Source organism: Anoplolepis gracilipes, chromosome 8 (assembly GCF_047496725.1).
Source record: "Anoplolepis gracilipes chromosome 8, ASM4749672v1, whole genome shotgun sequence".
In the NCBI taxonomy this organism is placed as follows: domain Eukaryota; kingdom Metazoa; phylum Arthropoda; class Insecta; order Hymenoptera; family Formicidae; genus Anoplolepis; species Anoplolepis gracilipes.
The window spans coordinates 2,588,300-2,616,293 of NC_132977.1; the positions used below are offsets into that span (position 1 = coordinate 2,588,300).

Below are 27,994 nucleotides of genomic sequence, written 5' to 3' on the forward strand. Positions count from 1 at the left end.
TTCCCTCTTTACAAATCATCCTAATCAGGTAGAATAGACTCTGTCTATGTTTTTATATATTTATGGCGCGTATTTTATATGCGCCATCACGTTTATTGCGAGATAAAAAATTTATTTAAAAAATATATGTAAAGAAATATACTATCTCTGAAAACATTTTGGGTATGCATATATATTATATATATATTTTTTTTTCATGCAATCCGTATAATATATCGTTTCTTGGTCACGTATTTCAAATATTTATTTATTTCTAAGAAACTTGGGTCAAGTTGGGTGTCGGGTGTCACGCTTACGTTTGTGTCACGATTGGCTGTAGAGGCAAAAGAAGGATGGTAAGGGAGGGGGAGGGTTAGGTTACCGAGAGATAACTTTGAATTTGAAATAATATCCGCACAGTGTACAGTGTGGTTTTTTTGTTTCAGTCCCATGTGATATACTTAAGAACTCCGATTTAACCTAACTTATTTAGGTTACCGTTTCGCCGGATTCTGGATTTCAACACGAGAAAACTATAGGAAAGTTTTGACCTTTCTTTTGACTGGATAAATCGAAACGAAATGCCAAAAAACAAAGGCAGGAATGCATACTTTTTCTTTATGGTTGATTGGAAAAAGCGCGCAGAAGCGCAAGGTCGTACATTTCCGAATGGATTCAAAGATGTTCAAGCAGATTCGGAATGTAACGAGGAGTGGCAGGTAATGTCTACAAGAAATTCAATACGATTTTCATATAATATTTAGAACGTTTTACGTTATCGGAAAATTATTATTCATCTTTTCCGAACATATAATAACGAATAACATGTTAACTTTTATTAACTTAACTCTTACATCTCTATTGGAGTACACAAAAAAATTTATTTAACAGTATTCCATATTTCTGAAAAGTATATATTTTCTCTTAATAATTTTATAATTATTATATAAATCTAGTAAGATATATTTTGCAAAAATTATGTCAAATATTATCTTTATTTTTATTTATTTTATGTAATAGACATGTCTCTTTTTTATTAATAGAGTTTAACTAAGCAAGAGAAGGGTCCATATGAAGCTATGGCAAAACAAGATAAAGTTACAGCACAAATAAAGAATCAAGATAAAAAAACGACCTTTGGAGAATCGATAAGTATGCTTGAACAAAAAGAAAAAGAAAAGCAACAAGCTATAATAAAGATGAACGAGAATATCAAATTTTCTGTTGACACAGCTATAAATCTCAACAGTAAGTAATTTTTTATGCAATACACATATGTATATATAAGTTAATAAAATTTTAAAATAATGTACATTTTTTTTTGTTTTAATTTACATTAATTTCAATGATTGTTACTCTTGTTTTAAAGATACATAACTCAAGAGAATAAAACATACAAGAAATATATTAAATAGTTACATTATAATCAAAGTTGAGTTTCATATTTTCCTTTTTTTTTTTGAAAATTTTTAAAATATAATTTCCAATAAACATGACACAAACTAAATTTATTTTAACTTTAACTTAATAAATATTTAATATATAAGATAATGAGCTATTATATTAAAAAATTAATTTTTTTATTGCAGTTCTGCCAAAAACAAAATTTTGCTTTATGCACGTTAATTATTTTTTTTCAATGATTGTTAATAATGTCATTGAATATTTTCCTGCCGAATATGCGTTAGGAATTTTTTCACTTGAAGATGGTATAGAAGATGTACATCATATAATTATCAGTACTGAGATTCCATTAGGATATAAACGGGAAGCACTTGAGACAAGTCAGAATTCTCATCATATACCTGTAGAATATCAAGGTGGAGAAACTGATTTTGTTATTATGTATACAAAATTGATCAGCTTTTTAGAAGCTAGGAAGGTGGTAAACACATATCCTCCTCTTTATACAACAAGAAAATGTACAAAGATGGTGCAATCTGTGTTAAGAAAACTGTGTGATGCAGTAGGTAAGTATTTTTTTTTTAATATGCTTTAACAGTTTCTTACATACATACATACATACATACATTCCATAACGACATAAGAAAATGTGTGAGTTAGGATTATTTAGATACATTTTTCTTTCTTTCTCTCTCTCTCAACTTATTAATATATATTATTAAAATAGATATCTGCTTTTGTTTCAGAACAAGATGAAGATCAGTTTAAGGTTTATGAATTAGAAACATTGTTTATACATTTGGCAAATGAAGCTTACAAAAAAAGAACGGATCGAGAAATGGAATATATCCCTGCTTATGCTGGAAATATGTTTACACGCTATACCTATATCTATGAAAAAGGCTTTGAATGTCCTGTAAGTAGTTTTATTATTTTATATTATATTTCAAAGTATATTAAATTAGTGATGATATTTTACAATGTATGTAGTTTCACAAATTTGATGATGGAGGATCTGAATACTGCAGTAAATCTATCCTGCACCAATGGGCATGGACATTGTGTGAAGAATTTTGTAAACCACTAGGAGTGAATATGCGTTCAGGGATACATTGCCCTATTGACAAATCTGATGTTGCTGACTTAACATATTCGATCAGCAACTTGAAAGTCGATGCTGTTTCCCAACGTGTACCTGAGTGTAGCTCAGTGTTATCTATGACAGGTGTAAGTATAATCTAAAATATAGTAATATATCTAAAATATAGTTTTGTAAAGATTATACTTATGTACATAAAATGTTTTTTTTTTATTTTTCTATAAAATTTCTATACATAACATTATTATTATTATTGGTTATTATTAATATCTTGATAGGTAAGTGAACATCATAGATTGAAAGTGTCTAGTAGATCATACCAAGATGAAATGCGTCGTCGGAATGAATCAAAACCAGTGAAAGTTATTGATTACAGTAAATTAGATAAACCTATTGATGAGTCTATTGATGAAACTGTTAATAAATCTGTTGAAAAACCTGTTGAGATTGCTAATGCATGGAAGAAGAAAGTCCCAAATTATGTATGTATTCTTATACATCAATTTTTATATTAATTGAAATGTATAGTATTATTCACTAATTTCATTATTCATTATTCATGTTTAGTTGGGTGAAAAGCCATTGCGACCTCCAAATCTCGAAAACTGTAAGTTAAAACAGTTCTTTATTTTAATTAGATATTCGAATGATATTTTGTCGTATTTTTATTAATGAAATTACTATTTTATAGAGTATAATTGCAAAATTATTTTATTATATATATATAATTATTTCTCTAGTATATTCTGTCGCTGCTACTAACGCGGAAGACTATATTTCATTGGATGATGAGCAGAATTTTCCTCCTATTGGTAAATCAACATAAGTAGACATTTAACAATATATGTATTTGAATACAATTTTTCATCTAATTAATTAATATATATCTGCATGTGTATAGGTGGAAGAGGTGTTCCATTAAAGTCTACTCGATCAGTAACGAAGAAACCATCTTTAGGCAAAGGTAATACTTATTTGTTATAAAATTTTATACATTACAATGAACTATTAAATTAGATAAATATTTTCCACTTTATGGAAAAACTATCTACTTAATTTTTTCTATAGGCCAAGGACACGCATAAACAAATTTTTGAAAATGTACCAGTTATATGAAGCTAAGACATAAACATTACATTAGGGAAATATGTTATTTATATGATGATTTAAATGAATCAAAAAAAAAGAGAAAACATTATAATGTAGAGATGAAAAAAGTTTTATTTTAATTATAAACTAATAATTTTGTTTACATTCTAAACTTTATACAAGAATTTATTTAAGAATATAAAAGAATTTCTAGAATCTTTTTATGTTTATGAAACTTACATCTAGCAGAAAAATAATTATCTCAATCATCAGATAATTAATATGCAGTAAATATAACATTTGAATATGTAATTGGTAAACAATACTATGTTAAAATCATCCAGATGTAATAAATTTTATTTTTCTATTTTTATGCATAAAAATATTTTTTCGTCAATTTAACACCATTTATTATTATAGCTCTTTTTATACATAACTTTATTTATTGTAAATAGTTTAAAATATTGTCAAATTTTACTTTACAAAATGGATGTTGTTTTATGATATATTTATCTTTTGAGAAATGAATTGATACTTTTTGCCAATATTTCACATATTGAATTAAATATTTTATATTAAATAGAATTTCATATAAAATATTAATTATTAAGATTTAATATAAATTATATTAAATCTTTTATATTTAATTAATATAATAATATCAATGCTTGCACCAAAAATTTTAGTGATAATGCTATCATTGGACAAGATACTAATAATAATAAGTAAATAAGTTTTCAATTTTACGTTTATTAATTATAATTAGTGTATACTATTATGAAAAGTCGCGTTTCAATATTTAATATTTTATTTTTACATTTAAAAAAAAAATGCGAATATATATTTCGCGCCACAGTATTTTTGCTATTTCAAGAATGCGTTCGACAATCCTATTCGTTGGGTAAAGTAGCGTTTAATCGACCAATCGGAACAAATGGACCAAAAGTTTCTTTGTCCTGATTGGTCAATTAAATGCTATCCTGCTTTTATTCTGATTGGTCGATTCATATGCTGAAGTGCACCCTCTATGTTTGATCGAGTTTGATTTTGAATCGTTCGACGATGAAACGTGCTTTGTATTTCTCGTGATTGTCTTGTGTAAAAGTTAATTTGTCGAATGCAAAGAATTATCGCGATCTTATAAAATGTCAAATATTCCTCGCGCGAAATGTATTAAACATTGTTTTGTTGAATTTCATTTCTGTAAGTAAAGTTATATGATCTCGGCTGATGCGTATCCAGGTCGATCGAAAACATCATCAAGATATATATTTCAAGTTATCTTCTGCCCGAAACATATTAAAGATGCCACTTGATCCGCAATCATTGTCAGGTATGTGTACATAAATCGATATATCACTTTATATTATTAACTATCGGAGCTTTCCAATAAGACATTGCAACAGTGTCCACAAGTGAGTGAGAGAGAAAGAGAGAACATATCAGTGTGTCTCACTCACACTAGTGATACTATGTCGATTATATTTTTGTATAACGGATAGATAACGTTTTGCACGTTGATACTGTTAAAAGACAATTGTAATATGTGAATAATGTTAATTCAACCACATAATTATATTTAATACTCTTAAAATCATTTTTTTATATTTAATAATCTTGAAATATGTTTAATAATTTTGAATCATTTGAAAAATCATATTCTATTTCTCGCAAAGATTATTTATTACATATTCAGAGTCTTTACTTTCTGGAAAACCGTGTGGAAAATCTGGAAATTCTCAGAGATTTCTTTTGTATCTAGAAAAACTCAAGAAGGTGTTTTGCAATTTTATTAGGATTCAGGAAATTTTTTCTCGAAAATTCTCCTTTTGATAATTTTGCTCTCAATTGTGAACAGTCAGCTGTGTATATTATAATATGAAATTGGTGTCTTTGTGGAAACTCATTAATTGTTGAGAGTGGTCTGATTTTATTTTAATAGTTCTAGAGTTCTTGAAAGATTAAATAAATATTTTTGGTTATTAAATAAAAAATAAGGTGGCTCGAAACAAACCGAGATGCCAAGTTTACGCTGCTTATTCTGTTAATTGACGATTTTTTTATCAGATTTTAAATGTTTGAAAACTCTACAATTAGACAAAATGTTCTGTAGGTAAAAATTATTAGTATATTAAATATATTAAACAAATTAAATCGAGATGTCGAACATATAAACACCGAGGTGAGATACTTGTATCTTCGCTCATCTATAATAAATTAATTACATATATATATGTGTTCTCGGAATTGATCGACAAACGCTACACGTGACAGTCGCAAATATATGTAATAAAAAATTTATTTTACAGAAAGTTGTATTAAAAAATTTTGAAAATATTCTCTTTACTTGGAATTTTAAATAAAATTATCTAGAAAATCGGGGAATTTTTAGAGATTTTTTTTACAAGATTCGAGTAGACACTTTGATATTAAAATTATCTTATTTTTATAATAAAAAAATTCTCGCAAAAATTGCGAATGTTATCTTATATGAAAATTGCATCAAAGATTATATTTTTTGCGGAAATTTATGTAACTTGAAAAATTTTGTCGTGAATAAACATCCTTTCGATAAATATCGTAATTAAAAAAAGTTAATCAAAACAAACATATAGTAACAGCAAAAAAATAGTTATCAACGAAATATTAGAATAAACGTAAGTTATAAAATTAATTGTATTACAAATTAAAATATTATAATCTTAATTTATTATCATCTTATTCAAATTTATGTAAATCATTATCTCTCATATTATAAAAATTTTTGACGGAAAACTAATTAATAAATAAAATGAAATGTGTCTAAAGACTTCTTGATACTTGAAGAGATATAATAAATTGATTATAAAGCAGATTGGAAAGATAAATTGGGGGGAAAAAAATCGTGCGAAATTGGAAGCATCGAAAATTGTCACGTGTATTGCAATCTTCTTTTTTTCATCCAATTCGGCTCGATTTTTTTTTGTACGCAAATCTAAATTGCTCGCTTTCGAAATGATATTCGTGCTTAGTTCATAATTTATTTTAGTAATTGTTAAATACAATAAATTTATAGCGTAATTGACTTGATCACCGACTCTCCCGTCCCACTCCGCCACCAGGCGTTCGCGCCGCGTACAATACTTCATTCATGTTTTACTACAAAGCTCGTATATATAAATACGTACATAACATAAGAGTTTGATAATCGCTTAACGGAAAGTACAGAAGCGTATGTTTTACAGTACACAGTTATATCATGTACACAAAAAAAAATATTTATATATATATCTCTCGTATAATATATATCTATATAAATACATACACCCTCATGCATGCGTATGAAGTTATCCTAATTAGTCGTCGTGTTATCGTTAAATACGGGTGAAAGTGATCTGTGGATGCGCAGGTGACTGGGAGGAGGAGGTACATATGTGTGTGTGTATGTGTGTTGTATTGGGTGCGGATTATCGTACTCAAGAATAAGAAGCCAAGGGAGGTCCGTGACGGTTGTCTCCGTAAATGCGCGCGTCGTACATGTCGTATTTTGGTAAGGTAGCCCGTGTTTTCTGGACGGTTATTTGCGATAAGAACTGCGCGGCGGTAAATATTGATTGCTGCCACTGTCACCGCCAATGAAGCCGCCTCCTCCGTATCCTCCACCGGCTGCAAAACCACTTCCGGATCCACCGCCGGCTCCGCCAAAGCCGCCGGTTCTACCAGCTAAGAGATACAAAATAAAGACAAAGTTACGATAAGAATCTCTTTTATAAAAAAAAAAAATTAATATAAAAGATATCTACAGTAAGAATAAAAATTAGAGACATTTTTCTTAGAAAAGATATTTTAAGATTTTATACAATTATTAATTTTATGCAATTTTAAATTTCACAGTGAATTATTTTGACATCACGCGTATCATCTTTTATGTTTTGAAATTAATTATTAATTTAATTTCATACGATAGAATTTTGTGTACGTATATTTTATGTTTGACATTAGCAGTGATTTTAAAAATTCCGACCTCCTTGATAACCGCCGCCATAACCGCCTCCTCCATATCCTCCACGAGAATATTGAGCCTGTCCTTCGTATTGAACTTCCGCGTTGTATCCGTTTATATCGTCGGCTGTATATCGAACGATCTGTGTCCTCGAATCCGGCAATAAAACTCTGTATTCTCCTCGAACGACGTTACCATCGCTACTCTCGCGTTGAGAATAATCATTGCCGCTCGGCGGATCGTTGACTTCGTATTGGAAGTTGTACTGCTTCGGCTATGTAAAAGTAACACGTGAAAATGCGTAATAGACCTACCTGTCATCGCGTGTATGTACGTACATGACACGTGCATGGTGTAAAGGATAATGAAAAACAAAAGTAATAAGTGAAAGCAAAATGATGGAAAAATATTTTCTTTTTCTACCATTTATATTATTCTCTATCTTCATAAATTTTGAGCATGCGCCAATAAATAAATTTTGAAACATAAATGATACGAAACGACGATGATATTTTTTTTTTTAATAATTCGGCTATGTAAAAGTAACACGTGACAATGCGTAATAGACCTACCTGTCATCGCGTGTATGTACGTACATGACACGTGCATGGTGTAAAGGATAATGAAAAACAAAAGTAATAAGTGAAAGCAAAATGATGGAAAAATATTTTCTTTTTCTGCCATTTATATTATTCTCTATATTCCTAAATTTTGAGCATGCGCCAATAAATAAATCTTGAAACATAAATGATACGAGACGACGATGATATTTTTTTAAAAATAACAATTAATTTTGGAAAAGAAAAGAAAGAGAGGGATATTATTTTCTTCACTCAAAAAAATATTTTGCTAATGTAGATAGATTTCTGGATGTCTCAATTAAAATTTATCGCTATTTTTTGTATCTGTTAGAATATTGTTTGTCACCTTTAGAAAATTTAGATTCCATTGCCAAATATAATTGTCCTTGACAATAGGCCTTAAAAATCCATCACGGAAAAATGTTCTGTCTAAATTACACTAATAGTACAGATATAAATTCTGTCTCTGTCATTAAAATTGATTAAGCGCAAAATCTATGCAGTATCACAGTATTTGCCAATAATTTATCTGTTTCAGTTAATTTTTTACATCTAGAAAATTTTTGTTCAAGTTGCAAGATCATTTTTTTTGAGTGTTTCAACATTGTCTTTCGTATGATGTACAATTTCATCTCTCAAGCTCTCTGAAAAAAATATGTAAATAATTTTACCCTTTCGCTGTCGCGTCCACCATATCCATATCCTCCTTGTTGTCCTCCAGCACCACGATCCTGGTATCCGCCGCTGCCACTGTCACTGAACTGCGATTGTCTGTAGGTTGACTGTCCGAAACCACTTGGTCTGCCAAAGTCGCCGCCGGGTGGACCGTAAGCCTGACTGGGTCTGTTGGTTCTGCTGATACCGAAGTCACCGGCGTGGCCGCCGCCGAAACCGGCGTCACCTGCGTATCCTCCGCCACCGCCGAATCCGCCACCACCACCGCCACCGAATCCACCTGGTCGACTGTATTGATATCCTCCAGCACCTGCACCACCTCCCGGCAAGAGACCCGCAAGGACGTCGCTGCTGATGCACGACAGCACCAGGACGACCAGCTTGGCCAACTGCAATCAGAGAGAGTTTCTGTGGCTTTGCGACGAGCGGCGAATCCAGCATAATGAAGGTAAATAATGAATTATTAATTACATTAAGTTAGATTAATCTAAATAAATAAATATGGATCGCTTGATTTTATTGATCGACTTGATAATAAAATTAAAAAAAATTGATTAAATTGATGATTTCGCTAAATATTATAAAATTATTAAAAATTATTATTAATTGTATCGTAATAAAATAGAAGACGCGGATGAAACGTTTGACTTTTGATTTCAATCTGGGAATTTGTTATTCTCGGGAAGAAAGAATACGTGAATACGTCTCGACGGATCGTCAGGAAAGAAATGTCTAACACGCGAGAAATGACGGTGTCCGCTGTGATAATCGTGTGCTACTGAGGGAAAGTGGGGCACAATCGGACATCTCTCCGAGTTAAGTGTAGTTACATGTATGTACGTCATCGTGTATGCAGGGAAGATTCAGCCGCTATCGACACGGAATCTCTGGTTCTGATTACGTTATTATATCTCTTTCGCGACAGAAAAATCAAGCATTTCATCACATATTATTACCGTTTACACGAACGTGTTAAGAAATGGCTCTTTCTCGAATAGCACGCGTGTTTGAAAGAAGTCGTAGAGACATCTAAAGAGGCGTTTTACTCCTTTCAGACGTCTCTCAAGATGTCGTTTAAGCGTGTTGTTTGGATTGATTCTTAAAGCGATATCGTCTTTCAATACGAGCGACAATTTTTTCACCCGATTATTCAATTTTTTTTAAAGCAATATCGGCTTTTATCGCAAAGTTTATTGCAAGAAAGGATAGAACCCCGTATATGACATATATGATCGGAATAAGTTGCAACATTTGTCACAAACGTCGCACCTTTCACGATTGCGACGCGTTGTCACCGACTGGGTATTCATCGCTGGCACAATGCAAGATAATTGCAAATTCTGTTGCATATGCACGTTATACAGCACAAGAGCGTTATAGAGGATTTTAGATTAGCGATCACTGTTGCAATTTATTCTCATTACGACTACTTCCATCTTCTTCCATTAAGCAAACTTAAAAGCTATCTATGCGAGATAATTATAATTGCTTGCTTATTCACTTTATGAAGATATAATCTGTTTGCAAAAGAACAATAACTTTTAATAATTTATATAATCTTGCTAAGTACTCTTTTTTTTGTTTTTTTTTTGTTTTTAAATGACCGCTTGCGTGTACAAGACGCTTTTAATTGACCGTATTCTCGTTTACGTTACGTATATTAAAGATAGAAAAATTACAATTATTAAATTATTTTATCATATATTGAATTTATCAACAAGTAATTTTTCGATAATACGATATTCGAAAAGAAAATTAAAATTTAGTCAACAGAGATAAAATATAAAGCGTCTTGATCGCGTGCCTTTTGATCCTTTTCAGTCGAAATAATTTAATTTAGAAAATTAGAAAAAAATATCAATTTTCTCGTTTTTCTTAGACTTCAAGTAACATAGGCAAAGATTGAAAAACAATTATAAAGGTATAAATGAAATAATATAATAATAATTAAAAATAATACCGGAAAAATATGAAAAAATTCTAACAAATAAATTGAAATAAAATTACTGGCGAACACGAGCGGTATAAGATTTTACAACTCGGTTTGTTAGCAAAATATTTAAAATTATTGAGTTATTCGCAAGATCGTTGGCAGACTACATTTTTGTAGCCGAAAGGGTTAAAGCGACCCGTAGTCGTGTACGATATTATCTGATGGCCTACCTGGCTATTCATATTGCTGTAGGACCGAAGACGCGAAGCGAACTGAGAAGATGATCCTCCGGGGAGTTTATATACTGCTCAGACCCTTTGTTACAGTTTATCTTTCGTGCTGCATATATATCCATGTATTAACTGGCGTGTATTAGAATGACCGGCCGCTCTGTGGGAGGGTGTGGGAGGTGGAGAGGTGCGCATCTTCCCTTCACTCCGTATGATGCATTATGGGAAGAGATAGCCCGCTGATGACTGAAATGGCTTTAAAATTTTAATTGGAGCTACGCACGTGACTTCGGTTTCTCGATCGGGACATCTACGGCACGAGAGAACGCTTACGTCCGGGAGCAAATCGATCGCCGAGATGCGCCGAGGTTAAAAAATATCCAAACAAATCTCATCTCTTTGGCGAGCGCAAACAAATGTTAAATAAAGTTAACCAAGTACGGTGCTTCAATAGATTCAGTAGAGTAAACTAATTTCCATTAAAAAGAAAGCTAAAATATATTTACTTGTATTTGCTAAAAGCTTAACGTTAAAAGAATATATCAGATTAGATATTTGATGTTTTAGAAAAGATTTTAATTATTATGAACATTGTATACATTGCATATACAATTAAATTTTTATATAACATGAAAAAATATATATTACTTTGATATCGGAATACAATATGTATGTACCAGTTGATCCTGATACAGATCAATTGGGAAAAGTGACGGGCTAGTGAAAGGTTTGACATGTCTTAAATTTGCAATTATGATTACTTTGAGCGTAGTCTTATGCGCGAACAGAATAAGCATTTCGCAATAGATATTACTTTACATATCGGGAGATATATATAGCAGGGAAAATTGGTAACATATCCGTAGTTAATCTACCAATTCTGCGCGAAATTGAGGTCAAAAAATTTGACATCCTTACATTTCCATAGTAATTGTTTTCTCGACGACGCGGTATTGTTAGACGTAGCTTTGTCACGCAAAACGTGATAGATGGATAGAAATACATATATATATATATATATATATATATATATATATATATATATATATATATATATATATGTGTGTGTGTCAGTTTGACTAAAAGAACGAAAATCTTGTACTCAAATATATGAAATTAAAAGGATAATTAATTTTTCTCGTCAGAAAGTGATAGGGTAAAAAAAAAAGGACATTTCCTCGCCACGCGGTGGGAGCTGCTCGAAACTATCGCGAATCATCGTCAGATGATTGGGTAATATCAGCCTTCGTCGGCGTGGATTTATTTTCACATGGTGCGAACAAAAAAAAAAGAAAAAAAGAATCCACGTGGCACGTGGCGGCGAGCGAATTTGCGCGCGTGCGCGTAAGAATGCGATTGCACATATTACGGACGCGCTCTAGGAAAATTCATCCTGGTGCACCCCCTTTGGGTTCCCCTCGACGCATTTCCCCTTGAGCTCTAAGAATCTTTACCTAGGATCTAGAAGGATCCCTCTACTTTCCCCCGTCGGCCGAGCCCGAAGACGCGGCCTTCGAAATAAAAAAAGAGAACTGCCTCGCGCGCGGAGGCAAACGCTGATCTCATCCCCGGGGCCGAAGTGTATCGAACCAATTACCGGGTTGTTGTAGTTGCCACGAATGAAAGGTGGATGTGAAGAAATAGGCCGGTAAATCTCTCGGACAGAGAAGAGAGAGATGGTAGTGGATGGGACGTGCGCGCGCGACGTAGTGGATCAAGTAGTGGGATATAAATCCGATCTAAAATCCGGTATATACCGTCCTCGCCGTTTAAGCTTCTCGATAGCGCAGACGATATCGAAGCGGTGCGCATAAATCTCTCCACAGCGGCGGCTTATGTAAACGTTTAACAAATTTACGAGTAATCCGACGTCACCCGAGTCGCGCGCCGAGTGACGTCTCAATGTACGTGTTTTCGCGATCGATATCTCGCATGCATCTTTCGATTAGATCAAGATTCGGTGACAATTTTGCAAGATCTTAAAATTAGTTCTGGAAACACTTTTTTTTTTTTTAAATTAATGCCCATATCATTGTTTAAATATTTAATAGTACAAGGTGTCTTAATGGGAAGTTGCTAAAACTAATCAGGTGTTACTTTTAACACGATATCTCGCATGCATCTTTCGATTAGATCAAGATTCGGTGACAATTTTGCAAGATCTTAAAATTAATTCTTGAAAACATCTTTTTTTTAATTAATACTTATATCATTATTTAAATATTTAATAGTACAAGGTCTTAATGGGAAGGTGCTGAAACTAATCAGCTGTCACTTTTAACACATAAGGAGCAGGAAAAGTAGAATATCTTTTAATAGAGAACATTTGGCAGTTTTATTTAGATATGGACTAAAGACGGAAGTATTTTTATCATTTAATAAACGTTTATAAAAATATTAAAACGGCAGTCTTAAAAATATATATTTGTGAAGTGCCATCAAAATTGAAATTAACAAGTCTTTTTCGGAAAATAAAAAAAATTTTACGTAACATCTTCTTTCAGATACTATTGCTTTTTTCACGGTGCTAGTGAATTCTTTTATTGTTTTGGATTGCTTAGAAATATATATCATTGAGATTGTCGATATTTGACATCTTTTATAAAATTAAATTTAGTTTATATATAAATAAAAATTGTCTAATATCTTCTATTAAAAGATATTTTACTTTTCCTGCTTCCTATGCTATATGCATTTAAAAATAAATCAGCAAATTCACATAAGACATCCTGCATATAATATTTAAAGATCTGGGGTTGATAATAACGTCAAATTAAATTTTTTTTAAATATAAAAAATCATACTTTTTATTTGTATAAATTTATAGTAGCTCTTTCAAGAAGATATTTAAAATACAGATATAGCCACGTGATAAATTAAATATTGAAATATCCTAATAAAAATATGATCGCGCGCTACGTGATTAATCATCTGCACGATTATCTGATAAAAAAAATCGCAAGTATGTTGAAAACGAACGAAATTCAAGATCAGATAATTTGTTTTGATTCTTGGCAAATTACCTTATCGCGATATTTTACAATACATAGATATTTATCACTGAAATAACAATCGGCGATGTCACTCAATATGATTTCGACATTACGCGTTGAGTAATCGTTATACTATAATAGACAGCCGGGAAATATTTCTCGACTATTTGTATTGACTCAGTCAGCTCTTTTATGAGCCTGGTTCAGGGTCCACAATGACCTATCTCATTCTCGGCGCTTCATTTGTCAGGCACCGGCGCGGCGGTATCGTCGCCGTTATGTTCGACTCGTGGTGCAACCCTACCGCATTTGTGAAATCAGCCGTCACGTGCAACACACAAGCACGGTCGGTCCATCATCGCCGCGGTGTAAAATTTCCCCGATACAGAAGGGACAAAAATGTGTAGGTATGTGCATCCCATTCCCGGGTTGCGTGTGCGGCGTCACGGGGAATAAATATTACGTGTGTGTATACACATACATATATATATCGCGCAACGCAATTTTAGTTGCCGGCAAATAAATCGATGTATATCACGCGCCGGCTGATTCTCTTTTTCGATGCCGATTTCCTTATATGCGCCCGGTATGCGATTGGCCACGCTGTTACGAGAACTGCTCCGGAGATATACATCATAACGCGAGAGCGCTATGTCTACGATCGCGAAACGACTCCGCTCGTCGATCATACACGCGAGATGATCAGGCGTGCCTTCCCATTCGCGTATATAAACACACGCGTGTGCGAATCAATAAACACACTTGGATGTAATATGATAATACATGTCGCTTTATTACAATAAGTCATCATAGGTCTTTACTGTCTTCTTACGGTGCGTTCGATGCGGTGGTAATTATATAGCTGTGCTACATGTGTTGAAAAAGAGATACGTATGCTTCAACCTGTCTTCCCAATCATTCATTCTTTCATCTGGATGATTTGGATTTTTATAATCGGTGAAAGCTATCGATTGTAATATTCTAAATGAAAGTTTTTAATTTTATTATATATATGTATACTATACGTATGTATATAGGTTGATTTCTCTCTTTATTGTTATTCCATTAGATTCTTGTTTGCGTTAAAGATCAAATATCCTTGAACATAACTGTGAATAATAAGATCACTTTATTATTCACTCTCTAGACCAGAGTTTTCGCATAGGTCGTGCAATATGGTTTGCACAATATTTCGCGCGTAATGCCGATCGAAAGCGTTACGTGTATATGTACCTTCGCGATTAATTGCTCTCGATGTCTTTGCTCTGTTTTAATGCGAGACACATTTTTCTCGCCCGACAACGTAACAACTTCGGTCTGTTGTGGCATCAGTCGTCAATTTTGCATAGTGTTCTTTTAATGCAACGATATATTTTTACAAGTTATTTTACGAGTATTTGGCTTGGATCAAAGAATCGGTGAATAATAAAAAAAAAAAAAAAAAAAAAAAAAAAAAAACGTTTCTTCGATATTGGAAAAAATAGATATTATCTGTAATAAAACCGAATATATTTATTTGTCATGATTTTACCTCAATTGAGATTATTGTTTTTCGTCTTCTTGAATGCAATTATATTTTTGTTAATTTTTCTTCATTTATTTAAATGTAAAATTTAAAATTAACACTTATGAAAGAGGACGCTAATACTAAGTTAAGATATTATTATGTTGTTTTTTTTCTAATGATGTAGGTCTCGCTCAATAACTCAGTGTATATATGAGGAAGACAATTTCAATGAGCACGCTATCCTACGTGTTGCAGTAGAATCCGCTATAGAATCTAATGGAAGATGATTAACGAATATTATTACTGTTATTATATAACATGGTACTTATAAAAATCTTGCGGTACGCACATTTTTTAAAGTCCACTCTTATTCCTTCGCATGCAATGCACACGTTGCCGCAATTATCATATATGTTATCGACATTACATATTAGTGATAATCAAAATACTTTTATTGTACACATTTTATTTAAATTCTTATTTTATATAATCTTTTCTCTCTCTGTCTTTTTAGTTTTTAAAAAGAGTTAATTAATTATTCGATAGAAAAGTAAGGAAAATTTTTCTTAAGCAACTCAAGTAACACTTTTTGATCAATTTCTGTATTTTTATTATACGTCAATTAATAATAGATACTTCTGGAAAAGAAAATATTTTTTATCATTTAAAAAACTTTTATATTTCGTACTTGAAATGGAATATAATTTTTTTTAATAGCTGTCAAATTCTGAACTAGTTTATTACTAGAAATTGTTGAACTAGATTATCTAAAAAAAGAACGTAATTTATTAATTAGTAATATTATTTAAATCTGTTATATATATATATATATATATATATATATACATTTATTTATTTATTTATTTACATGCATGGATGTACATGATTGGCCAATCATCATTCGCCTAAATACATACGCCGCGAACTTTGAGTACCTTTTTCGATGGTCTCGTAATTACGATGGTGGTACCTTTACGGCAGGTCATTTCGCGGCCGCATTACCATAAAACAAATATACATGCCGGCAGTAATTTCGTCGAAATTGCGAATCTCATTGGCGTGATAGGCCGAGTATTCGTCGAAAAGAGACACGCCGTTACCTTTTACCTCACGCTTTAACAATATTATTTCGCGCTTTTCTACATTATGCAAGAATTAATATACAATAAGAAGAGAATCTCTGGAACGCATTTACATTATGGTCTAAGCCGATGAATTTATAATTTATATTTGAATTTATATGATTAAGATAAAGTTGCTGATTCGGAAATTATTGTTGATTTTTCGAAAACTTCTTCTCAGGGAATTATATCAATTTTGTAGAAATATACTTTTCAGAATCTAGATTAATTAAGCTTTATTTCTTCTGTGATCGATATTTTTGTCATGAAAGAACCATTTACTTTTTTCTTTCTTTCGGAATAATACCAGAGATAAAGCTCGAATTTGGCACGCGCCGTAAGGTTAATTCTGACACATCGATCACCACATTAATCAGCTGTTTCGCAAACACTGTCGGATTCCGGCATATGCGTGGGCCATCTCTCCATTCATCACACTCATCTACCTCAGCCTACTTGTGTGCATTGCTTCGTTAACGACTTTACGCATACAAGCGCACTCTCGAGTAGCAAAGAGTTTCTTTAATCTCGTGAAAATCTAAAACACCGTCTAAGACACGCACGTTTTATGCGAACGTGATTTCCTTCACTTCGCCAAATATATATCGAATAATTCTTGATCGTAAATATATATCATTTGTGAAGAGGCGTTTGGCTATAGAAGACTCGATTCCTTTGCGAATCGCAAAGAATCGAATCCAGTTTCACAATTCAATTTTTCGATAAACGGTGCGATCGGGCGATGCTTAATTAATCTCAGCATAATTGCCACTAATTATTACGCTCGGCATCGACAGATAGAATATCGCGGTGCAGATAGGTAGGCGGCCGCGTAACTCGTGCGAGTGAAGGCTTGGATGCGCGGATGGTTTGCTCTGTAATCGGGGATAAATGGCGTTACGTAATATTCCATGCGATGCGGAAGGCTCCTCGTATATGCTATACGTACACCAGTAGGTACATGCATGTATATGTGCTGTGTGTGGTTATTCTTCTTGCCTCTTCAAAGCGTGCAAATCCGATCCTAGCCCCCAGCTACATCGTCTCTCTCTCGAAAAGAGAAGATTCCATATGCGAAGTAAGTCAGGGATGAATCGGTGTCTAGACACCTGATGTAAAAGTGTCAGGGAGTAGTTTAATTGACTCGATGTCTATTTTCGGGTCCACTGGACTCACATCCGTTTCTAAAGATATGTTTACATAAGGCATCCTAGATCTCTATCGAGTGTTCTCTCTGACAGATTTCGCGACGATCTTTCTCTTATCGAGAGTTTTGAAGCAACGATTGATTCTTGAATAGCAATATATTGAAAATGAAGATTTCTTTTTCGAACTGACAATGAGTTTTAAAAACTTAAATAAGTCCTTTTCGCTTAATTGAAATGAATAATAATTTTTTAATAATTAATTAAATAATTAGAATTAAATAATATAAATGTAAATATATATACATATTTATATTATTTATTATATTTTATATTATATTTATATTTTATTGATATGTATATTTATTTTACTTATTTTATTAATTTTTATTTATATTATAATTTACATTACATATATTAAAAATATGCATGTAGTATTTTTCGATATATTTAAAACATGTGTATTATATAAAAAAAAACATTAGATTTTTGCATATAATATCTTATGAGAGATACATACTAGATATTATATAAGATTGCAAGATTCTATTTTTCTCCGACCGTAGAAAAATTTAAAAAAACGTTGATGGATTACTTCCTTTATTATATGTGCGACTCTCGACTCTCTTACGAGTCAATTAGAAGAGAAATTTTTGCACGGCGAAATATAATATTTTATTGGAGCAATCGCGGGCAAGAGATCAGGAATCCCTTAACAAGCGTTTCTTAATCGATTCGGAGATTCGCCAGTCGCATAGGCGAAAATGCACTTTCTCTGATGAACACACGGTCGAAGCATCCTGGGCTTGTTTGTTTGCCAACAACTCGTCGTAAGCTCTTCTCGTGAACTCCTTTCACGCGTGCACGATCGTCCCGAATATCACACCTACTCGATTCGATTCGTACATTCAACATTTTTTAAATGGCCCGGACCAGCGCGGCAAGGACACTCGCAATCACCTTCACCTTTACTTCCGTTATGTCATCCCTTTGTCCGAATGACATAGATTCATGCTTCAGAGTATAATGAATCTGCACATTGACAAACGAACAACCTACTTTACAAAAAATGTTTCGAAAGATCTTTAACAGACTGTCGAGCGAGTGTCAAATATTTGCCGCACATTTTTCTTTCAAATATTTTATTAAAAATCTAATAATATAGATCTAAATATATATATATATTTTCATACATTTTTCTTATTTTTAATTTTTATTATGCAGAATATCCCATTGCCATCGGATATTTTTTAATAGCAAATTCTTTGTCCAATTTAGAGATGATTTTTTCAACGAAAATGTCAAAGGATCAATAATTTTCAAAAATTATAAACGATTGAAAAAGGACTTTTTAAATTAAACTTTATGGAATCAAAAGATTAATAAAACTATATCCTTCAGTTGATTTCAGATTGACTTTATTTTAACCAAATTTTAATCTGAGATTTAGTTGCAAAGATATATCTTAGAAAAAGTTGGAAATTTGTAAAAATAAATCTCTCTGAAAATTTTCGCTAAGAAAAAATCTTGATTTTTTAAGTTGACTAGAATCTTTTGTTAAAAAAACATCTGCTGATTTTTTAACGTCATATAGACATTTTATTATATATGTTTCTTATTCTTTTTAATAATCTTATTTTATAATTGTTTATTTTGAAATATGGTCTTATATATATATATATATAATATTTGTTTGCAATATTCGATGAAGGAATCATTAGATGATAGGCGTTATTTTGATACAATATGACTTTTAATTTTGTAAACTTATATCTCCACGATGTTATTAATGTCGCGATATATGTTCATATATCTCATGATGATGGAGATTTTATATGTGCGATGACATATACTTGCGATTTAATGAAATTTAGAGTGTGCAATTTAGTATGTTACACATTGGAGAAAGTTTATCTCTGCAGACGTATACATAAACTTCCTGATGACATAATGAAAACAGCGGCATCGCCTGACGATGTTCTTACAAGTAACCTAAGTGCTGAACTTGACATAATAAGAAAAAGAAAGCAAAATATATATCTTTTGTCTTACTTTCGCGAATGATTGCTCTTGTTCTTGTTGTGCATCGTTTTAATGCATAGTGTTTTTGTATGCAGACTAATCTTGTGTTTATCTTGTGAATTTATTTAATTAAACAAATGTAAATTTTATTTACATTAGAAAATATTTTATTGTAAAAAGAATAACGGAAATTGAAAGTGGAATTTGAAATCAACATGTGAATTTAATTTAAATAAATATTTTATAATTTTAAAAGTATCGTTAAATTTGACAGAAGTATACACGTGTCTCTTTCATAAACCGGACAATTTGCGCGAGAGAGAAGCAAGGATTCGAGTAGACATTGCTGTTCAAAAGAATTTTATCTCATTTCACTTATACGAGAGAAACATGAGACAAATATGGCACGAGTTAAATATCTATTCTCCGAGATTACCTACGATATATACACAGGACGAATATAGTGCACGAGTTGCACGAGAATTGAATAATCAAAATGCTTCCTCATCACCTCTATAATTATAATGGAAATGTAATATATCATTAGTTAATGTTGCAATGTCATCTTGATCGCGTATATATATCTGTCGCCATGATTTTTTCATCGTAAGCAGATAATTAACTCGCCGAAGATTAATAATAACCAAACAGAGAGATACATTTAAAGTTGATTCGAGAAAGAAAGACGCAGTTTCTTCTCTCTCTCTCTCTCTCTCTCTCTCTTTCTCTCTCTTAAAAATAACACGTAAAACTATTTCTATAAATTTAAAGGTCTAATGTATCGTGTACACAGTGTAGAAATATTTAAGAAAAAGTGTCTTTATTTAAAAAAAAAGATTACACTCTCAAGCGAAGTCGGTAATCCTATGATAATACTGTCTTATACATTCTAATGAAAGGCAGGACCGTATGTGGGGGACGGTATCCCCGAGTAAGTATTTCTCGCACCGAAATTGTTATTATAGCTATCTATAGAGTTGGAGCCGACTTGATAATTGTAGTTGTTGGCGCTGTTTGCGTACTGTCCACCTTGATAATTGTAACCGCCCTGGTTGCTACCTGCTGATAAAAAAGAAAAAAAAAACGTCAATATATAATCCAGAAGATCCAAGAGCCCGAATAAAAATTATACACGATATATCAGATGTTTTTTTTTAGAAATAAAAAAAAAATAATAAATTGTATGCGCTACCGTACCTCCAGTGTATCCGCCTCCACCGCCTCCGAGCTGGTTCCCCGGGTAGCCGAAACCCTGGCCGGCGTTGCCGTATCCCCCCTGCGTGTTATATTGATCCGGATAGGTCGCGGTACCCTCGTATCTCACGTCCGCGTGGAAGCCGGTCCTCCAATCGGCGGTGTAGGTCACGATCTGCGTCCTGCCGTCCGGCAACTGCACCCTGTACTCCCCGCGAACGGTCTCGCCGTCGCTCGACTCGCGTCTGCCAAAGTCGTTTCCGGTAGCGTCGTCCTTCACGGAATACCCGAACTCGTAGCTCTTGGGCTGAAGCAAAAGATGGGAAAGATAGGTAGCGAATCTGCCTTCTCCTCTCTCCCATAGGGAGAGACGGTGGGAAAGCGCGGGACAGGGTTTTGGAGCGGAAAAAAAAAAAAAAGATGTATACGGAACATTCCCAGCTTGATAAAAGCGAGATAAACGTGAAAAGGTAACGAATGAACGTATTAATAATGCGACGCAACCTCTCTCTCGTCAGGCTCGGGAGACCGGCTCTCTTTCCCTCGCCCCGGTAAAGTGGAGCGAAGCCGATGCTTGAGAGAAGAGAGGCCGCGATTTAATCTGGCTCACGGTACACAACCATCATCGCCGCTCTACCATCACCTTCGCGGCAACTCGCTCGCTCGTTCGCCGACGGGCAGATTCGCGCGGGACGCTAGTGCGCATCTCGCCGAGCGCTCAGATTCCCCGGGACGATTAGCTAACCAGCAATAACGATTTACCGTGAATTATGCCCGCGGTCGCGGTTCACCCTATTAATATTGTTACGTCATCCCCGTGTGGCGCGTTTGCGCCACGCTTCTTCTCGCTCTCGCCGTAGGTATATGCCGGATTCGAATTTGTAGCATCCCCTCTCGAACTCGGTCTCGGGACATTCTCGATGCGTCGCGTCCATCCTCCTCGGCAGGTTCACGTAATCGCTCGCGCGTTCAAACAATGCGCCAGGTATATATATGTATATGCGATAGGTAGAGTACTAATCGAGAGCACGGAGAGAACATATCCTTTGATCGTGGATTTTTAACCGAGTTGATTGGATTTGTGCAAGGCGTCTCTTGCGCAAAAGCGGGACGCTCTTTGCTCTTGTACGGAGAGATTATGCAGGGGGATTATTCTTTTTCTTTTTTTTTTTTTTTTTTTTTTTTTTTTGTAAGCCTGGATGTGTGAATCGTGAGGAGAAATCAATTTACGGAGTTAATTATTCCGCGAAATGCTTATTTCGCTGCCTTTATCTCTTTCGCGACGCGTATACTTTTTTTTGCGAATGTAATTTATTATAGTTTCCGTTGCGAAGCTTGGTTACTTTAATAAATAGATATTTTCACATTTGATATACGTTAAGTATTTCGACATAAGTGAGCTCTCAATTACACGCAAGCGCTATCGCGTTATATTAATCTTTAATTATCGATTGATCCAATTTATACTTATTTTTCAGATTAGTCATCGAAAGGTTCCCTTCCGGTGATGAAACTAATAGAGATAAACATCAGGGTGAGAGGTGATGCAGCCTTGGTGTCAATAACGACTCGAGGTAAGTGGGTGGCGTAAGATTTCTTACGCTGATACCAGTTCTATAGATCGTAATTATTAAAGATTGCAAGAGATAAGAAAATACACACGAGATGCACACGTAAAGTATCTCAAGATTCATTATCATCGACCATGGCAAAAAGCGGGCCTGCGAGATGAAATAGAGTCGGTAGTAGATTGAAGCCTTAGGCTTTTGCACTTTACTTTAGGCCAAGTTTTGCGTAATAAGGTCAGGCAGTTCTTTATTCGAAAAGTTCAATGTTACTTCCAAGACCCAATTGAATCTAGATCAGAGGTGTTCAACTCTGACCTCAGGAGTGGCCTGGCGTTTTCGCAAGATGCTCGCCAGGTCAAATGATGGGCGATCATATGTACGTACGTATGTACGTTTTTTAGGAGCGGGAATCTAGATTTAGAAAGCAACATTGAATTACCCGAACAAAAGAGCTGTCTGTCCCCGACATCCTATGACGTAACGTACTTTTTCACGTTAATGCTTCGCATCGCGCAATCGTCAAAATTATCGACAGCGGAACATCATCGGCCGTATCACGCAAGTCATCTTGAATTTCATGAAATTGAGAACTCGAAAGTCATTCGATCGTGTTTCCTCTACGAGAGATTACTTTTCTCTAATAAGAATAAATACGAGCCCCTCCGTCCGCGATGATCGATACTAATAACTTTGCATCATTTTACGAACGATTTATCAATGGAAAAACGCACCCCGTTTAATTACGCAACAAGCATCTGGCTTAATTATGATCGTGCAATTTGAGGCCTGATATTACGCAAAACACGCTGCACCAGCTATTGAAGTGTTTAGCAATCGTCGAACGAAGATCGAACATGGTAAACCGATGAGATTCAATCTCACGTTATGTCGGATTATATGGCACGAATTTTTAATCGGACGTATATGCAATACTTTGTACCTATGAAAATTACTATCTTGACATTTTACTGACATATCTATATCGGTGCCAAAATAAAATAATGAAGAGACTGAATTTCAGATGGTTTTAACAGAATCACAGCTCGAACGAGATTAGACAAGTATATAATTTATTATCAAACAACAATATTGTAAATGAATGTAACATTAATGATCTGTAAGGAAAGATGTTTTCTTATTTCGAAAAAGGTCCGAGTAAGTGGAAGACTATAAAGTTATAATGAAGTTAAAGCAAAGAATTACCGGGATGAATGGAATACATTGTCTTCTCAATCATGCGTGTGACTTCGCTGAAGGTTGCTTAGAGTCTCAGATATATATTACAAATACCTCATTATCTGTGTAATCTTGATTATCATGCCCATCATAATGGCCCCCGAATCCGTTCCCACCACCTTGTGCCCCATGATGATTTCCACCTGCGTAATTTCCGGGGACGCCGTACTGATTGCTGAGGGGTGGTTCGCAGTGCACGATGCTGATGCTCGCCATCAGGGCGAGCAGTACCTTTTTAAACATTCATTAGATTAATAAATTTAATAATAAAATTAATGTATATATATATATATATATATATATATATATATATATATGTTTAAGCTTATTCATATTATTTAGAAGCACAAATATTTAAATTATTATAATTTTAATATTTCCAAAGATGTTTAACAGTTCTACTTTAAAAAAATAAATATTTAATAATAATTAATAAATAATACATAAAATAAATTTAATTATAATTAAACAAAACTTAAATATTTAATAATAAAAAAAATATTTAGTTTAAAAATAAATAAAGTTAATTAATATTTAGTTTTACAATAAAAAGTAGATATCTATACTGACTGTCCTTTCAATATTTGGTACAAACTACTGGCCTGTAAGGTCTTTCTCGATCATTTGGGAAATATCTTTTTTTTTTCAAGATTAGCTAATATAAGTGTGTGATAATTGAGAGTAAGACCGAGTGTGAGAAGAAAAAAAAGGAATTTATTTTAAACAGGCATGTAAATGCTACAGGTAAACATAACGTTATGTAGTCGTTATATGTATAGCGAAATAATAAGCAAACTTATTTGAGATGGAGAGCGAGCAATTAAAAATACGCGGTCGGCGAACGGATAATTAGTCCCGAAAATATTTCCGATGGCTTTCCGTGGGATGCTTTTCATGCGTCAGATGAGAACGTCAGATGATCAGCGACGTGCGCGTTGCGTAGGCGGGAAATAGAGTCACGCGCTTCTATCTTTTCTTCCCTCGCCGTTTCTGCGCCGTATCGTGAGAAGGTGCACGATATTACATCACCGGCACTTTAAAAACTGACGCAAGACTAAACATAACTGTAAAAGAATCAGCGAGCTCTTAGGCGTAATCCTAACTGACTTTTCTCCGGGAAAGCGCATATGATTTTTCAGATAATTAAGCAGCTGCATTAACACGCTAACGTAAGAAATGAGCAAGGATTCTCGTGCAGACGTTAATCAATTTTGTGCAATATTGCGACAGTCGTATGAGTCGACATTTATGAACGAGATATTTTTTAGTATTATATTTATTTGTTTTATAATTAAAAACCAAGCAAATTTGCATTAAATATTTATTGTTGTATGTAAAATTTTACGTGTTAAATATATATTTAAATTTTGATCGTACACGTTAGATAATTTTTGTGTATTTATTTTTAAAAAATTATATATATATATATTTGATTTATATAAGTGTGTATTTTATTATATATATATATATACACGTATATATTTCATATTAACTTTTTTTATATACATATTAATATTATACACACACACATATATATATGTATAATATTGATATGTATATAAAAAAAATTAATATGAAAGTGAACTTGTAAATGTCTGTAACATATATTTACAAAATTTGTAAGCGAAAGAGAAACTTGATAAATCTTAAATCTTTGGAATAATTAATTACAATCTTTAGTGTAATTATTCAACAAAACATTATTACAGTCGGACCTCTTATCCTACGTCTTTTTCGGTCCGGAATCTTCCCCTTAACCCTCTGATCCGACGACAAAAATTTGAGAGTGGGGGTATAATTCCCCTTTCACGGTCGTAGCATGAGAGGAATTTTTGTCGTAGGATAAGAGGGTCGTAGGATAAGAGGTCCGACTGTGTATAATATACATCTTTAAAGTAATTAATCATTAGAGTAATTATCATTCAACAAACCATTATTTTCCAAAAAAATACTATTAATGAAAACATTCTGAATTATAACAACTTCTTCCATACCCAATTAATTAATCACATTTCGCTGCTCTAATGAATATAGAAATGTAATGATTGTGTACATTAGCATAATCACAATGTATCTCACTACATATCTTGTACGAATATGTAAATTAAATTACAGTCTTGGTAATGACAATGTTAGTGTGTTAGTAAGTACGTTTTGTTAGTAAGAACTGTTGCATGTTAAAGATGTAATCTACATACTCTTACTTTAACATTATTATTGCTTCTTCGTATTATCAGTCCAATTTGGATTATTCCGATTATTATATATTGCTACAATTCAAGCTTCAATTCAAGATAGATTAAAAAGCTTTCGGCCCTCCCCTCCTCTGCTATAATAATTTTTTTAAACATTGATTAAAGTGTACGATCAAAATTCAATGCAACAAACATACATGTTTAAGATGCAAAATTTTATATACATTTACTACAGCAATTAGTAATTCAAATTTGCTTGATTTTCATATAATAATTTTATATAATAATTACGGAACGAAAATATAATAAATTAAAACCTTTTAAATTCCATTGCATATTTTGTTTTGCTTTTTAAACTTTTGTCTTATCTTAATCACATAAAAAATCCAATGTTTTATAAATTAACAAAATATTATTATTTATAAATTGATATATTCTCTATTAAAAAATGTTGATACAATTTTTATAATTCCAGAAACAAGGATTAAAAATGATATCAATATTAATCTTTTTCAAAATAAAGAAAAAGAGAGAATTGAATGAAATAAAATGTACACACAAAACGTTAAATGCAAATACTAAACTTATTATATTTATATATTTCCCCAAAAAATTTATATTTAAAATTTATATGATTAGTTGCTCGATATATTTTTTATATTACATTCTAACATCAATAAACTATAAAAGAAAACAACTGCAAATATATATATATATATATATATATATATATATATATATATATAATATATAAATTATATAATTTATTATAATTTATAATAAAATTTAATAAATTTAATAAATAGCTGAATAAATAAAAATTAAGTTAAAACATAAATTTAGAAAGATTTCGGAGATCTGTATTAGAGATCTCATTTTCTTTCTTGGTCCGTAACAAAATTCTCATGCACAAGTGAGATAATAAAACATTTACCTTGTCCCAGTTTTCTCACGGTACAAATTGTTCCCCATCTCTCCCAGTTTCAGATTAAGATCTTAAAATTTTGATCACTAATAAACGTGTTAGTTGTTGAATTAAAAATTTATGCCACTTGAGTACATATCGTTGTTATGTGCTAGCATTGTACGAATCTCTATTTTTACGAAACGAAAAACCCGACCTAACCGGTGTCAATTCGATTAACAGTTTAAGCGTTTTTTTTTTCCAATATCAGAAGCTCATAGCGGACCGCTTATTTCGTTCGATTAGACACATTTATGACGACCCCCGCGGAAGCACACCCGCGATTACACGACGGTCGGAAAGAAAGAGAAAGGGAGAGGGAGAGAAATAAAAAAAAAAATAGCTCAACCGCGATCGATCTATCGCAAAAATACGTCGCCGACACTGTCATTCGCTACCCTTCGTCACACGTCGCATTACCTGTCGCACTATCAAATCCATACTCGGGGAGAACAGTGATCACGGGGGTGGACGATGACGGCGGTGGCGACGCGTTGGATAGAGGTACCGTAGACAGTAGAGAGGAAGAAGAGCACCGAAGACTGAATGCTGAAATATGGTGACGTTTCGGCGAGCATACCGGTGCTTATATAGAGAGAGCTCTCTCTTTCTCTCTCTCTCTCTCTCTCTCTCTCTCTCTCTCTCTCTCTCTCTTTCTTACTCTCCCATGTTTCCACGCCGCCAGAGAGGATCCATTTCCTGTCGCCGCCACCACCGCCACCACCATCGCCATCCATCGCCGTTGTCGTCGTCGGGGGAGCTTGCCGAGGGATTCGCTCGAGCGGCGTAGGCAGTATAAGAGACGGCGGCCGCGTGTACTCCAGTTCACATGGGGAAGCCGCGCGTGTGGAAATGAAGCCCCCTCAAGCCGCTTGAGGGGGCTTCATTTCCCATTGTTCTCAGACGAATCGGCGTGCGCGATATTTCGGGGAGAATGCCGAATGCGCGAGAAGAGAAGCGAGCAGCGAGGACGCGTACATGCGAGGATAGACGAGACGGAGCGGAGTCTCGAGCAAAAGCCGCGCGGGAGAAAGCTGATTACTTCATCGCGTGGGACAGCCCGCGGCGCGGCGCGCC

General features: G+C 33.5%; 3 protein-coding genes and 1 long non-coding RNA gene across 6 annotated transcripts in view; 2 read left to right on the forward strand and 2 right to left on the reverse strand.

Annotated features, from left to right (window-relative positions):
• Positions 1–47: 47 nt before the first annotated feature.
• On the forward strand, positions 48–3,895 carry LOC140668520 (protein maelstrom 2-like). 2 transcript variants are annotated; one of them, XM_072897593.1, is made up of 12 exons: positions 48–162; positions 259–335; positions 426–698; positions 1,023–1,227; positions 1,569–1,949; positions 2,130–2,299; positions 2,374–2,610; positions 2,761–2,964; positions 3,050–3,089; positions 3,223–3,294; positions 3,384–3,446; positions 3,551–3,895. In XM_072897593.1, the coding sequence occupies exons 3-12, from the start codon at positions 561–563 to the stop codon at positions 3,565–3,567; spliced, it is 1,527 nt and encodes a 508-aa protein (XP_072753694.1). In that variant the 5' UTR covers positions 48–162; positions 259–335; positions 426–560; the 3' UTR covers positions 3,568–3,895. The 2 variants fall into 2 exon arrangements, with proteins under 2 accessions (XP_072753694.1, XP_072753692.1); XM_072897591.1 differs by lacking the exons at positions 48–162; positions 259–335 and having other exon boundaries at positions 370–698.
• Positions 3,896–6,571: 2,676 nt separating this feature from the next.
• Positions 6,572–11,094, reverse strand: LOC140668506 (uncharacterized). Its single transcript, XM_072897550.1, has 4 exons — positions 10,973–11,094; positions 8,806–9,198; positions 7,575–7,827; positions 6,572–7,273 (listed from the first exon to the last, which is right to left on the reverse strand). The coding sequence occupies exons 1-4, from the start codon at positions 10,982–10,984 to the stop codon at positions 7,128–7,130; spliced, it is 804 nt and encodes a 267-aa protein (XP_072753651.1). The 5' UTR covers positions 10,985–11,094; the 3' UTR covers positions 6,572–7,127.
• The window catches only part of LOC140668508 (uncharacterized), a 30,885-nt gene continuing 12,019 nt past the window's right edge, over positions 9,129–27,994 (forward strand). Inside the window, exons 1-2 of the long non-coding RNA XR_012047182.1 lie at positions 9,129–9,257; positions 22,433–22,528. This is a non-coding gene — a long non-coding RNA (uncharacterized lncRNA). The remainder of the gene's footprint in view (positions 9,258–22,432; positions 22,529–27,994) is intronic.
• LOC140668507 (uncharacterized) lies at positions 20,564–27,486 on the reverse strand. 2 transcript variants are annotated; one of them, XM_072897553.1, is made up of 4 exons: positions 27,338–27,486; positions 23,813–23,989; positions 20,958–21,261; positions 20,564–20,819 (listed from the first exon to the last, which is right to left on the reverse strand). In XM_072897553.1, the coding sequence occupies exons 1-4, from the start codon at positions 27,356–27,358 to the stop codon at positions 20,650–20,652; spliced, it is 672 nt and encodes a 223-aa protein (XP_072753654.1). In that variant the 5' UTR covers positions 27,359–27,486; the 3' UTR covers positions 20,564–20,649. The 2 variants fall into 2 exon arrangements, with proteins under 2 accessions (XP_072753654.1, XP_072753653.1); XM_072897552.1 differs by having other exon boundaries at positions 20,564–20,822.